Genomic DNA, 15,555 nt, shown 5'->3' on the forward strand with positions numbered 1-15,555 from the left:
GAGATGTATGGCAAAAATATTGAGAAATGAAATTTTGTCTATATCGTACATCCTTAAATCTAAAAATCAAATGAAGGCAACTACTAGCCAATCCCAGATAGAAGGGGCTGGGTCACAGAGTCATTCATTCGGACACAGTTTACACAAATGGCGAGCCGTTTTGTTGCAAATAAACTTTTGAGTTGAATAAATCCAAACAGAACTGCACTTTTTTTCTGTTTGTCTTTTAGATTTCAGAATGAAATGCCGCTTTTAAGTTACAAAAAATATTTCTGAGCACTTTTGCAGTTGTTACAACACCACTATTCAATCCAAAGAACATTCGATTTAGGTTGAAGAAGCTTGCCCCCCCACCTCCACAACCCCCCCCCCCCCCCACCCGCACCACCCCTACCCCTATAATTGATTTCTGCATATGGGTCTGAGTGTGGAGGACCCAGAAAAAAAGGAGTCAGTGGCCGCGCTCGTGCTGTGCATAGCTATAGGAAAGCCCTATTTAACTTCACATGGAAGGTGGGAAAGAATTATTGTGGGGGCGGGCCGACCCCCCCCCCCCCCCCCCCCCCCCCCCTCGAATGTTGTCAGGCTCCTGGGGCAAGGAGAAGACAGCAACAGACCGATCGCACAGAGATCGAGGTCGCTGTGAACAAACGTTAGTGCGATGTTTTGTCGAGCAATAACAGATTAGATAAGTGCTGCGCAACGGGCAATGACAGGAGGTGCGGAAGACAAGACGACAAAACCGGAACTTCGCGTGCGAAACCAGTAATTCAAGCCACTCACATAATCCTATGGGAAATAAAAAAAACTCTGGATGTTGAGTGGACTATTCAAACCTCCTTTGGTGGGAGAGTAGCTAATTGGCTACTTTGATATGAATAACATAAAGTTGATTTTGTACTGCTTGGTCTGAGCTACTTCTGGTTTTCAACGCTCTTGCTATTTTTTTTTATCTGGATTTTAAATATATGGCACGGGAAGACTAGTCATGAACCGCGACATAGTGGTACAGGGATCTGGGGGCGATGGTGTCCAGACCCTGATAAATCGAGGGAGAGCCGTAGCAGGATTTCAGGCTGCAGTGACAAGAGAAGAACCATTGCCGAGCTTTAACGAGGAAGGAGTCCAACCCAAAGGCAGCCCGGATCATTTGGACACACAGAATGGAACAGCTGCGGGTGAAAAAGGGATGTTCTCCAGCGGACTGTCCGGGATCAGAGAGTGTCATGCACAGAACCACTCGGAACCTCCACCGACAAACCCGTTGCTCGTCCCACCACAGCAGGTAGAGATAGGAACGTTTCCTTATATATATATATATATATATATATATATATATATATATATATATATATATATATATATATATATATATATAGTAAAATAATGATTTCCATCGAAATAATTAGATTTAGAATTTATTTGGAATATGCAATGGCATAAATTAATATCCTTGCAGACACGATAAGTGCACAGCCAGGACTGAAAAATGGGGATTGATATTTACATGAAAAAATCTAGTTACGTTTTTTTTTCACATCAGAAAATTAATTATTGTAAAAATTTGTAAAATGTACTTAGTTTCTGAGTGCATCAACCTTTACTAAGACTTTTCAAGTAAATATCACTCCCCATTTTTTCAGTGTAATGTGTCAAAATATAAATAACTATAAATACATATAAAATAAAAATACCGACAAAATATGCTATTAAAAATAATTTAAAATCTTCCTTGGAACCTTGACATAAACATGGCTAAAATTATTGAAAACTGTAATGAATGTAATATTCATGGATGTTGCGATACAAGAACCTTGGTAGATTCTTAAAAACGGTGACACATTCGTCATTATTTCGGTTACTCTTCACATTGACACGCTGGCCGAATTAACACATTTTTGTCCCTAATTACCATGATGGTACTCCCTAATTACCATGATGGTACTTGGAAATTCTAATGGTATCACTTACGCTCCCGTCTTCGTGTGTGGGTGTACGTTTATAGTCTCGTTATGATATATAAATCATTTTTTTTTACCAGTATAATTAACCAACTTAATTTCCAATTTAATTAATTCAAAATACAATATTAAAACATTGTTTTTAATGTACGAGAGTGTTTTGTAAATGTATTGTAAAACGTTGAAGGTCAATATGTTTTTGGACATGACACTCGGAACACAGACATAAATCAAGTGTGCAACATGACAAACCGAATTCTGTGAGAAATATTTTTAAAGTTTCTATCTATTTATCTATCTATCTTTTTTGTTTATCGTGGGTATTTATTTGTGTATGTTTGAGAAAATTGATACAACAGCATCAAGACAAAAATCGCCGATAAAACATTTGTATGTTGTGAGTTAAGAAGATGGATGGATGGATGGATAATCTTAATTGTTACCATATTTAATTTGTTTAAAATGAGTTTGTCGTTGTTGCGCTTTTGCATGTTGTCCGACAAACTCTCCTGTGCGTTCTCATTAACCTCAAGAGTTTTTCAATCTAAAATGTCAAACTGGCGCACAGTTGATTGATTTATTTGGAATGTGCTTTTCCAGGGTCCCACCGGTCATCGGACTACCTCATTCTCCGTCTTGGACATTCTAGACCCCAACAAGTTCACCAGCAGTCGGAGACTCCAGCAACAGCATCCGGATGAGCACAGCCTGGTTGCGCAAGGTGGAGCCATCAGAGGGCCCACTGGTGAATGCGAAGCGGGCGTGGAGCACAATAATGACACGTATGGCGCACAGGAATACCACAGCAGTAAGACATTTCACGTTATTAACTTACAAATCTTATAATAATATTATTTGACATGTTTTACGTTTTGCTTGTTCATTTCATTTTAAAAACATGTACAGATCAGTTTAAAGGCAATCAATCATTGTCTATGTTTAATATTTAAAAAACTCACACAACCATTGTATTTTACCTTCTTTATCTTGTAATTAACATTTTACCTATCTGAATTGGTTTATCAAAAGATTCGAAGGAATAATATAATTACTGACGCCGTTTTAAATAGTCTATTTCCAATGAGGTTTTCGGAACAATATGAATGCGTATAGCTTTTGGGACAATTTGTTTGATATTAAATAATAAAAGGCACTATACATAATATACAAAAATGAAATATTTTCTTGTCTGGCTACTAACCATAATTATTGACATTTCACTATTTCCTTTAATCCGCTTGACATGCAGACTATAGTTAAGGTTTTTAATTTGAACGTAGGCTATATGTCAAAAAGTGAAAAGATCCTCATATAATTTATAGCCTAAAACATATTTTTCATGTTATTTTACGTTTATAATATCATTACTAAATGCTTCATTATCTCTTTACACCAGGAAATGCAACGATTAGTTTGTTTTACAGACAATTGTGTCACCATACAGGCCTACTATATTTCGTTTATTTGCAGAAGGTTGTACGATCAAAACGTGCAACGTTTGGTCAGCTCAGAACATCGTACTGTTTTGTGTTGTCGGGTCGGTTGAATTTCATTTCAAGTAGCTCACTTGTGTGAGGCCTGTAGCAGACTCACACACTGCGACGGAGGAAATTACTTTTCAAAATGTATTCATTTATTTCAATGCGTAAATAATAAATATCAGTAATAGTATATGGCCGTCGTTTGCACCGCAGCCTTCCAATTTTATTCTGTCTGCTCGGGCCTATCTCGGAGTGTGTCATACCGCTAGGCTTTGTCAAGACAGGCCGCAATGTGGCCTTAAAGACAGATTTCGAACAGCTGTCAACAGGTTCTTATAATCATTACTGTACTATCAAGGCGACAGGCCTCATCTATTAAAGTTGTCATCAGGGTTTCTAGTAAGTAGATATCTGAGGAAATAAACCTTTTCCTATTATGCAAGAGTGTGTAAGCGCGCGCGTGCTAGCGTGAGTACGTGCAAGTGCAACGATGTTATATTAGATGGATGTTATTATTTCACTCTAAATGAAATCTAAATCATTTCAGTGGAGATGGTGAGGTTCAAGTAAGATGGAAATAATAAACGTATGTCATCAGCAAATCTGCACTCAGAATTACTTTCGGAAACATTTCTAAAAATAAATAAGAAAAGACATAAATAAAAATACATATTTATAATTTTGCTTGCCGTTTGCAGTGGTGGAACTGGTTTGCATCATACTGAGTGACAGGTGTGTGTTGCATTTCGTTACATGCAGGGGCAAAATACAATTCTCACAATGATGCATTGGTAGGCCATTAATCAACATTTTAGAAAAACAATATGGATATTATTGCTTTCTCAAAATAAATAAAATAAATCAGTGTTGCAAACACCTAAAGAGTTTATACGTCCATCCTAATGGATGATATAAAAGCAGAGAACAAATTTAGCTGTATACTATACTGTTACGTCTTGAAGGCAAATGTGAGGGGCCCAGTGTCCAGTAAAAAATGGTGACCATGTCGAAGTGTCCTTGAGCAAGACACTGAACCCCGATTTGCTCTCAGTGGACCTGGCAGTGCCTTGCATGGCAGCAGTAGACCACTGATGTATGAATGGGTGAATGTGAGGCTTGATAGTAAAACGCTTTGGGCAACATATGGTGTAGTAAAGCGCTATATAGATGAAGTCCATTTACCATTTACCATATTTGTACAATAGAGCTGTTTTTGACACTACATTATTTTGCTAATAGGTGAAACTACAACGATTAAATACATAAACTCGATGACAATTGTATATATTGCATAAATGATAAAAGTAAATAAAACAAAATAAAGCACAATAAACATAAAACATTTTGTACAGTTGTGCTTGAAAGATTACATATGTAAACTTATGAGCCTACTGTTTGGTGAGAAAACGGCTTAATGCCTATAAAAATCCTAATTAATGTGACAAAATTGTTTTGATGTTTTCAGAGGTTGAAGTTGAGTGGAGATGTTCATGTGAAGTTTGGTGACACATTTTTGTGTCATTAAGCAATGTTTATTTTTTGTACATTTAAGGTTGTGCTCATAAGTTAAATATTGAAGCATAATCATATGGTTGGCTTTCAAATTGTGATTATGAATAGCCACTATTTGTATGCCAAATATAGATAATAAAGACTTTTGGGTCTTTATCATTTTGATTTCTAAGCGTAAGCAAGTTTTATACGAGAAATGTAATTATGTGACACAGCATTTGTAAAATTTGTTTTAGGAAGTGATATCCATTTACCGAACGTATAACAGAGTACATTGATACAAAAACAATAATTATGCAATTAAAACAAGTCATTAAGATAAATGTGAATTGAGGGCATTGTAATATAGTATGCCACAACTTATTACACATCCCCACAGTGGCTGCTCAAACCAAAACATGTCCCATGCCCTTCCCCATTTTATAAGGGACTGTTTATGCATTGCAACGAGAGGGCAGATGTGCTAAAATAGTAGAACAGTAAAACAGTAAAGCAAACATAATGCAAGTTCATTAATGGTCAAGACAGAGGGGAACCCTGAAGAGTGTGAGCTCCTCTTAAAGACCAACAGCATATTTTCAAGTAAAATGGTTATAACATTTTCCTTCATAATGCCTGGGTGAATAAAAATAATTCAGTTTCAGAAGGTTTGCTCTATTTTCCGTGATTTGTGAACATTGCACACAACTGCCACAAAGATTGTCATCTTAGTAGAAGTTATTGTTCAAGTTTTGTTTCTGAATGTGGAGATGTCATTCAGCTGCTGTTCAGTTCAGGGGTGGATCCATTCTAATGGAGTACAGGGCCCAAATCCAGAAGAACCCTCAACTATTTGCCTTCTACACCTTTAACATAATGCTGTGATGTAGCACTTTTTCAAAATAACTGTAATGCTACACAGCAAATCGTTTAGTGTTAAATTTCCAGTGTTCGAACAAATATGCAGTTAGAAGTATTTTTTTTCTCTCTTTTTTTTTTAGCACTGTTATGATAAAAAGTTACACTGTCAGAGTAAATTTCCTTGAGTGTTGGGGTGGATGTTGGGTCTAACCTGAATAGCACTACCTTGAGTGTTAAATTGACCACGCCCTCATTTCCGGTGAAGGAGAAACTTTCCAATTTTCCAACGCGCTGTTGACATTTCAATAGCAATACATCCAGTTATTGTTGTTGGGGCGGTGTGGCTCAGTGGTAGAGTGGTCTTCTCCCAACCCTGAAAGTGCAGGTTCGATCCCAGGCCATGTGTGACTGTCAAAGTATCCTTGAGCAAGATACTGAACCCCCAGTTGCTTTAACCAAAATGTAAAGCGCTTTGAGGGCCTTGTAAGGAGGAAAAATGATTGTATAAATGAAGTACAATTTACCAGAGTAAATAAAGTGTAGTTTCAGATAAATTTTTAACACTGACACTAGTGCAATACATTCAAATATTCGTATATTTTTTACGCTATACAGTGTTAGCGTAACATTGGTTAAGTGTGAAAAAAGTAACACTTTCAAAAGCGTCAGATTTACACTCATTGGTGTGAACACTAAACATTTTTCTATTGTTAGATTTAACACTCTCCGTGTTAATCTAACACTGGCGATTTTGCTGTGTGTTTATAAAATAATGCAGTGGTACCGTGACCTATGACTTTAATTTAGAGTCCACAAATTCAGGTTCCTGGGAGTCCTGGGGTCCATTTCACAAAGCAGGTTCAACAAAATCTGAGACTAACCCTGAACAGTGAGTTGACCTACCTTGAGAAAGGAAACTCAGCATTTTCTGTTCCAGGCCAGCTGATTTGAGTTAGTTTGATCAACGCAGAGTTTTACCTGGAGTTAAGTGCATAAACCACCACCATAAAAAGACCGCATCAATGGAGCCCTGATTCAATGAGTCACCATGGCATGTATTTATTTTTACTCCTCTCAAACTGGTAATCTTAATTCGATATATATACAGTCCCTGACAAAAGTCTTGTCGCTTATCCATTTTCTAGAAACACCAGCTTATAACCTGACTTTTAATTAACCCATTGGTTTTGGAAAAGGCTCATATAAAAGCTAAAACCCTCCCAAATGATGTTTAATATACAAAAATAAATTTGCTTCACTGAAGAAATTTTGATCATTTAATGAACACAGAAAGGTCAGATTTTGGCAAGACAAAAGTTTTGTTGCCTACAAAAAGTCATGTGAAAATGGAAGAAATAATTGACTTCAAATACAAAAAAAAGTTACATAACATCAGAGAATGAAGTAGTGGTGCTGTGAGAGCCATATCTAATATCTTGTATGACTTCCATGAGCTTGAAGGACTGCATCCATGCGATTCGGCAATGATTCATACAAGTAATCAGGAATAGCAAAGAAAGCAGTCTTACATGCCTCCCAGAGTTTATCAAGATTCTTTGGTTTGGTCTTCCATGCTTCCTCTTTCATTTTACCCCAGACATGCTCAATGATGTTCATGTCTGGCCAGTCTTGGAGCACCTTGATCTTCTTCGCCTTAAGGAACTTTGATGTAGAGATGGAAGTATGCGATGGAGCGCCATCCTGCTACAAAATTTGACCCCTTTTATGGTTGGGAATGTAAGAGGTAGCCAATACGTCTTGATATTTTAGGCTATTGATATTGCCTTCCACCCTGCAAATCTCTTAAAGGCCCCATACTGGATGTAACCCCAGACCATGATTTTTCCGCCACCAAACTTTACTGTTTTCTGGGCAGAAGGTGGATTTCTCTGATGAATCTTCGGTTGAATTACATCACAACCACCGCAAATATTGCAGAAGACCTACTGGAACCCGCATGGATCCGAGATACACCCATGCTATACATGCTTTACACAATGGTCATGGCCGAAAATCATTACTTACTCAAAGCAAACTTGTATTTAACAAACCAGATTTGCGTTATCTATGTATCTTATCATATATATGTCCTTTTAACTTTTCCTTCATTTCTCCTTTAAGCTATTACCATCCAAAATTCTGCATCTTTATAACCACCTTTATTAATTTTTCTTTTGATAATTTTTTCGTGTGATTTTTATTTTGTCCTGCAGGTTGGTTATTTTTGTGTGTTGAGCTGGCCAGCAAAGTCGTATTTTGTTATCCACAAATTTAGATGTTTTATTTTAGAAGGACATTGGCTTTCTACAAATTTCCAGTCCTTACACATAAAGTTTTGTTTCAGATCATTTGTATCAACCTTTTTGCTGTTTGTTTTTCCCATGTTGGAGTCAGTGGTTCACTTGGGGTGACTATACTGACTTGTCCCTGAACAGGGTGACAATTACTTTCTGTTTTAGGTAATTCTCAAGCTTCTACCACATATGGCAGAGAATTCTTGCCTTTGCTTCCTCAGACAGTTGTCATTCTAATTTCCTGTTCAAATGAGGTAGCAAACTTCCACTCACACTTTTACACATGCACACGAGTTTAAGTACGTACAGGAAGCCGCCGCCCTTTTTAAAGTTTTATAGACTTCTCTGTCTCACAGTTTTATAGATTAATCTGTCTTTTCACAGAGTTTAAGTACGTTACAGGACACCGTTGCCCTTTTCACAGTTTTATAGACTATCACTTTGTCTACCTGATAGGGACTAGTAATGTCAGTTTTTTCTTTACTTTTGCCGCTGTCACCTAGACATTTCACTTATTCCTCATGAGTGTGTGAGTTTTCTACTCACCAGAGAGTCTTCCCCCCTTGGGGCTTCCCGTCAACCCTCAATCTCCAGACGCAGAGCCAAGGCCTAAGATCCCGGAAAGGGTCTTTGTGCCACGGCCGCGGTCTTTCCCCTAGACGTCAACTCAGCCTCTGGAAACGTCAGGTGTGTTGGGATCCGGGCTCGAAGGACCAATTAAATGTCAGGTTCAATAAGCTGACATTCATAAAAAACACAACACAATGAAAGAGAGAAGACACCTAGTACATTTTCACAAGCTAGCAAGGAGAACGGGCCAAGGGTGTGCCTCAGTTACAACCTCCTACCGCTTTGAAGCTGCCGAGCCCTCTCTTTTTATTTCTTTAGGGTGCTCCCTGGTTACATGGGTGTTCAAACTCTACAGGGGGGTGGGGGGGACAACATAGTTGGAACACAGTGTACTTGTTTGTCTATGTGTGTGTGCATGTAAGTGCTGAGTACATGTGTGGTCAAGTTTGCAATAATTTCTTAACAGACAACAGGCGCGTCTTTAGCGGACTGGCCCAATTCATTCTGCTGGGTTGGATGTTCTTCCTTTTGTAGTCATCATGAGTAATCTCCTGTTAATCAGCTGTTAGATACCTTAATATGCTATGTAGGGGCAGAGTAAAGCATTCTTTATTACAAGCAGAAGCAATTCTTCATTGCATGAGTCATCTTAGATATGATGTCCTAATCTGACTATGTGTGGAAGCAAGCATTCTTCTTTGCAAGCAGAAGCAATTATTCATAGCAGCAAATATTAAAGTGCTTATTCATGTGATAACTAATTGTACAATTTTCCTAACACCCACTAAGTCCCCAGACTTGTGAAAATAACACAAGATAAAATTAATATTATAAAGAGTTTAATGTAATGCTTAAGTTTGAAAGTTAAGAACGGAAATGTAAGAGGCTTGAAAGTCATATATTTATAGAATTATGTTATACTTGACAAAAAGAATAGTCCATCCATCGCGCCTTTCACTGTGGGCAACTCCAGAGTGTAAGAGAGTCCAACCCCTATCAAGAGAATTGGTACTAGAACCCCTGCTGTGTGAGGAGGTAAATCAGACTATATCTAGTTGGAATTTCTCGGCCTCGGACACCAGTTTGGGCTCCTTCCCCGCCAGAGAGGTGACATTCCATGTCCCAAGAGCTACCTTCAGTCGCCGGGGTCAGACCGCCAAGGCCCCCGCCTTTGGCCCCTCCCACAGGTGGTGAGCCCATGGGAAAGGGGGCCCCATGTTGCCTTTTCGGGCTGTGCCCGGCTGGGCCCCATGGGTACAGGCCTGGTCACCAGACACTTGCCTTCGAGCCCCGCCACCAGTGTTCAAGAATAGTATTCAAGAATTAAGTGTTCAGAGATGAATGGGCGTAAGGCTATGATTATAGTTTTGAGTAGTTCAGTTTTAGTAGTTGAAAAAAAAGTTTTAAAATCAATGAATAATTGTTTTATTAATCATGATTTCAATCTCAATCAAAATAATCGTGATTATTATTTTCCCCATAATCATCCAGCATATTGTCATATGCCTTATTGTATAAATAGTCTCCACAAGATGGTCTACTGTGAGCCCAGTTTCAAACGGGCATATTTTGGTAGGCGTGGCCAAGGCTCACCTGATTCCAAGTGGCCAGGACTTACGAGAAGAGAAAAATAAATGGCTTGCTTGCTCGTGGGTATGAGCCATTTCCACATACTGTGAATTCAAACGTATTGGCGAATTTGTGGGCATTTGATTGGGTCATTTCACTCACCACGGAGCTGGTTACATTACACTGTGTGTGCATCAAATTTTGTGTACCTCTTTTGCCCATAGTGAGTGAAATTAAATACATTTCTTGGACGTATACGGAGCTGAAGGCAAAGGCCGAGAGTGCCTGGAGGGCAGGCAAGAGCGCCTGGTGCGTAGTTGGGATCGATGGTTTGTGCCCCGAGAAAATTTGAGGTCCTCTCCTGGAGCCCATATTGAGTGAAATTAAATCAATTCTTTCACATACGCGGAGGTAAAGGTAAGTCGAGGCCCCACAAAGCGGGGTCGAGAGTGCCCAGTGCGTAACAGGTGTTGTGCCAATGTACTTACCCCCGAAAAATATCGTAGGCTATCCCCTTCCGCGGGAGCGGGCACTCAATGATGTCACACCACTACGCGCGATTACTACGGCCCGTCTTTTCATTTAAAGACACGAAAACATGCTTTTATTTCAGTTTTATATTTAATGAACGATGCGTGGAGAAGCAAAAGAAAAGCAAGTACTCGCCTTTGGCAGCAGACTCAAGGTGCATTCAATGACCACTCACACAGTAGGACATCTCAAATTTCCATAGAAAAACTCATTCAGTGCACCAAACAGCGATGACTAGTCCTACGTAAGTACATTGCAAGGGGTAAGTGGAAACTTTCTATAATTTATTTGTCTCATCATCACAGATGACTGATGAAAATAAAATAAAAATGCTATAGCAGGTCTGATTATTATTCTCTTTAGTGTTTTGTTCATGGTGTTAATACCTATATATACATAGAATACATATCAGGCGCTCGGATCTGTGTCACTCCAGCATGCCCACTCTAAAAATGTCACCACTGATCTCTAAAATGGCTCTAGTTATATATTATATTTCTCATCAATGAAATCATACTGTTGTTCACAAATACTCACTTCTGTTGTGAGTCTAGCTTCCTCTACTCTTTCCTATAACTTCATTGTGTGGCTAATTAACTTGATTTCTCACTAGTTACTGCAACTCTGCACGTTGCCCTTGTTCTTGAAAATAGACAAAATAACACTTTTCCTCCATTCTTTAGGCATCTTCTCACCCTCTAGAGTTCTGTTAAACAGCCTGGTCAAAAACTCCACAGCCACCTCTCCTTGATGCTTCCATACCTTCACAGGTATGTCATCAGGACCAACTGCCATTTTTCATGCATTTTAGCGCCTTTCTTACTTCTTCCTTATGTTGTTAAAATAAAAAATAAAAATAAAAAAAAAGGTGGGGGGGCTTTATTTCAGTTTATTTTGAAGGATGACGCTAATTTTCAATAATCAAAACATAGTTGGCCTTGGTCGAGTCCTGAGGCGGTTCTTGCGAGATTTGCTCCCAAGGCAAAATAATCTCTTGGCGCCCCCCCTCCCCCATTTCCAATAACCACCGGAGCTCCCCAACCTCACCTCCACCCCACCTGGACCCACAAAAAATGGACTTGCCACCAAAGCAACAATCAATATATTATATTTCTTGGATTACTTTATTACAATTTTAAATACAAAAACATAACACCAGCACCATTAAAGACAATACAGTATATAAATTACACATACTTGAGAAATCCCTGAAGAAAGCAAAAAAGAAAAAGAAAAAGAAAAGGAAACTATGGAACAAAAAAAAAAAGATTCCTGCAGTAAACTATTTTTCAACCTGGATTTTTCACACTCAGTTTAGATCTGGCATTAACATTAAAAACAGGTCTGATGTGCAATCATCAATCAATCATCATAAGAAATCTGTTGTGCAACTGTGATTGATGCTGGCAAGTCCAGAGAGACGAAATAACCTGCAATAAAACCTATGTTGGGGAAAGGAGAAGACCTTTCAACATAGGAAAAAAAAGAACACCAAAAGGAATGTGAGAAACAGCAGCACATTATACCAGAGCAGAAAAGTAAAGGGCCACACAAGAAAATTTAAAAACTGCCATATCGGACCACTGCAAACGAGAAAATCACATCATGGACTGGGACAAAGCAAACATCATTGGAACAAAAGAACAATAAAACAAACAATGGCGAAAAGAACCAGTAGGGATTAGGAAACGGGGCCCGGACACACTCAACAAAGACGAAGGAACCACAACACACGACGGAGAGCGTAGTCAGCGTGGAGCTTCATGACAGTACTGCCACGCCGGCTACACACAGAAACATCACCTGATAAGAAGACGCGTCACAACTGTCAGTTTGACAGATTCTGAGGAAGGCAGCAGTCGACGCCGAAACTAGTCAAAGGTAAACGAAAACCTTTTTGTCTTAAAAAAGAAAAACCAAAGGACTATATCTGACTCCAATCGGATTCCTCCTCAAATCCGATTTTTAGGGCAGACTGTTTTTAGCAAGTGTTCAAATCCGATCTGGCCCTGCTCAGACTGAGCCACATTATGAACCCATCTGACAGGTTGCTTTAACAACGACCTAGAACGGAGGCAGCGCCTAGCGTGCATACTGGCGTCATATTGCTGCGAAAGTAGCAACAACAACATGGAGGTTTCTCATGTCGGTATTTTGGCCTTAGCATTGTCAAGTAGAATTGCATAAAACTTCAGACGCATCAGATATTTTCAACGCCAGTGGAGGCTAATATATTTAGTAATGTTTCCTGCTGCACTCAATGCAGGCTTTTATGTGCAGTGACAAGTGTGGTGCCACCCAAAAAAGCGCTGACTGGTGGGAAAATGTGGTCCTTGCTAGTTTTCCAATGACTTGCTAATTTTCGAATGTGCCGAGTAACCTTTAATATGGTGACTGATTGTTTCCGGCCAAGGCTAACACGTCTGGACACGCATCTCAGGCTGGCAATACCGGTGGATAAACGCGTTGCAGTTGCCTTGTGGTGGTTAAACACAGGGTCAGGGTACCACACTGTTGCGCACCTTTTTGGCATTGGTGAGGCAACGATGTGTATGGTCGTCTGTGAGGTGTGTACAGCGTTGACTGCTCTGCAACAAGATTACATCAAGATTCCTACCCCCGCTACGGGGGATGCATTGATGGGACGCACATCCCGGTAATAGTACCCCAACACAACCACACCAAATATTTCAACAGGAAAAGGTGGCATCAAGCGGTGTGTAATCATCGATCCAGGTAGCAGTTATTGTATTATTTACTACTACTGAGCGATAGGATGCAAATCTAATAATGATTGAAATAATAATATAATGTTTATGTTCATAGCCACTTTTTAAATAGGTCCCTGCTCATTACTGTAGTTGATATACATCTACTGTATAGTATGCAACATAATATGAACATATGAGGGGGGGGGGGGGGGGTCATTGTTCCCACAAGTAAGTATTGTGATTCTTGGTCAACAAAACTGAAAAAATGCATTAGAAACAGACGACATTAATTTCAAAACTGTTGTACCACAGCAGCAGGACAATCATGCTTCCTGGTCATCCAGCCTATCCTCTGACTAACTGGATCATGAAGGGATACCCAGAGGACTGTCAGATGACCAACGCCCCTTCAACTACAGTCTAAGCAGAGCCAGAATGACCATTGAATGTTCATTTAAAAGACTTAAGAGCAGGTGGCGATGCTTGAGTTAACCGCCAGATGTGGATATCATGAATGTTCCTTATGTGATCACAGGTAACTACTAAAAACTTACTGTGTGTTATTCTTGCCTTTAGTATTTATTATTCTTAGCTTGTAGGAGCCAGCAATAACTGCTCAGCGCTCAGTGCCTCTTCTGACAAACATGATATACCATATGAAGCCGTATGATACAAAAACCTGTGAATAAATACTAACAACTAAGGAATGTATCAAAAAAAGAAATTGTGTCTCCCAAAAAAGCATGTTCTTCCACAGAACTATTATCTTCCACAAGTCTAATAATGTCATTTTACCTTTACAGCTTGCTGTGTTTTACACAACATCTGTGAAGGGATGCTTGTGAAGACCTGGATGTCTTAAGACAATCAGGAGGATGGTGCAGAACCAATAGCAGAGTCCACTGACAAAGCTCAAGACTTTGTTGGGCCAGAGAGCATGCCAACACACTGAAAATATACAATATTCTTAACTTGCATATTCTATTCCAAATATTAAATAAGTTTAATAGCAGAGAGGCTAGACTAAGATAGTTTCGACATGTCCAGAGGAGAGATAGTGAGTATATTGACAGATGGATGCTGAGTTTCCAAATACAAGGCAGGAGGTCTAGAGGAAGACCAAAGAGGAGGTTTATGTATGTAGTTAAAGAGGATATGAAGGTAGTGAAGGTGTGAGCGCAGGATGCTTAGATGGAGGCAACTGATTCGCTGCGGCGACCACTGAAGGGAAAAGCCGAAAGGAAAAAAAAAAGACTTGAACTACTAAGCTGGTTGTGCGTTAAGTGAATGAAATATCGTGAGTGCATGCTGTGCAGTGTAGAGAGCAGTTATACAACCCACAACTGTAGTATTAATGACATATCACAGCAGTTATTTAATTTATCAATCAAAATCCCAACTACTACACTATCACAAACTATCAATTGATAATTGCACTAAAGGTAGTTATTTAACACATCATGTTTATGAATATGACTTACCGTGTTCTGAAGAAGTGGAGTTTACACTCCCAGATGTGTTGAACGAAGGTGTCACGTTGTGGCTTGGAGTTGGACCCAAATGCGGCGAAGCAGAGCGAAGAATCAGCGGTGACGTTTAAAACTAATATTTAATAAAACAAAAATAAGGAAAAAAACAAGGTGCTTGCTAGGCAAGAAAACAGCAAGGTTAAAAAAAAACAAGCAAGGCAAAACGTGGGGGGAAACGACTGGGCAACAACTCGACAGCATGAGGGTAGGGATGGGAATTGATAAGATTTTTACGATTCCGATTCCGTTTTCGATTCTGCTTAACGATTCCATTCTTTATCACTTCTCTTCTTGATTCTTTTTTGGAAAGAAAGATTAATAAACATAGATAAGCATCCACTTTTTTATGTCTTAGTTGTATCTGTAACAAGAGACATATTTACATACTCAGCCATCAATGTGTCTCAAGACATCTTAAATTATGTCTTAAGACATATTTTTGAGACCTCTTGAGATGTCTTCTAAAGTAAAGACATGTCTATAAGATGTGTCTATAGACATGTAGTGAGACGTCTTGATAAATCAAGATGGGTGTTTACAAGACATGTCTATAGACT

General features: G+C 39.1%; 1 protein-coding gene across 1 annotated transcript in view; it reads left to right on the top strand.

The window, feature by feature from the left end:
- Positions 1-628: 628 nt before the first annotated feature.
- nkx1.2lb (NK1 transcription factor related 2-like,b) overlaps positions 629-15,555 on the top strand; it is a 49,784-nt gene continuing 34,857 nt past the window's right edge. The window contains exons 1-2 of the mRNA XM_077578327.1: positions 629-1,285; positions 2,562-2,769. Coding sequence (XP_077434453.1) covers positions 989-1,285; positions 2,562-2,769 — 505 coding nt within the window. The 5' untranslated portion in view covers positions 629-988. The remainder of the gene's footprint in view (positions 1,286-2,561; positions 2,770-15,555) is intronic.

Source organism: Vanacampus margaritifer, chromosome 10 (assembly GCF_051991255.1).
Source record: "Vanacampus margaritifer isolate UIUO_Vmar chromosome 10, RoL_Vmar_1.0, whole genome shotgun sequence".
Taxonomy (NCBI): Eukaryota; Metazoa; Chordata; class Actinopteri; order Syngnathiformes; family Syngnathidae; genus Vanacampus; species Vanacampus margaritifer.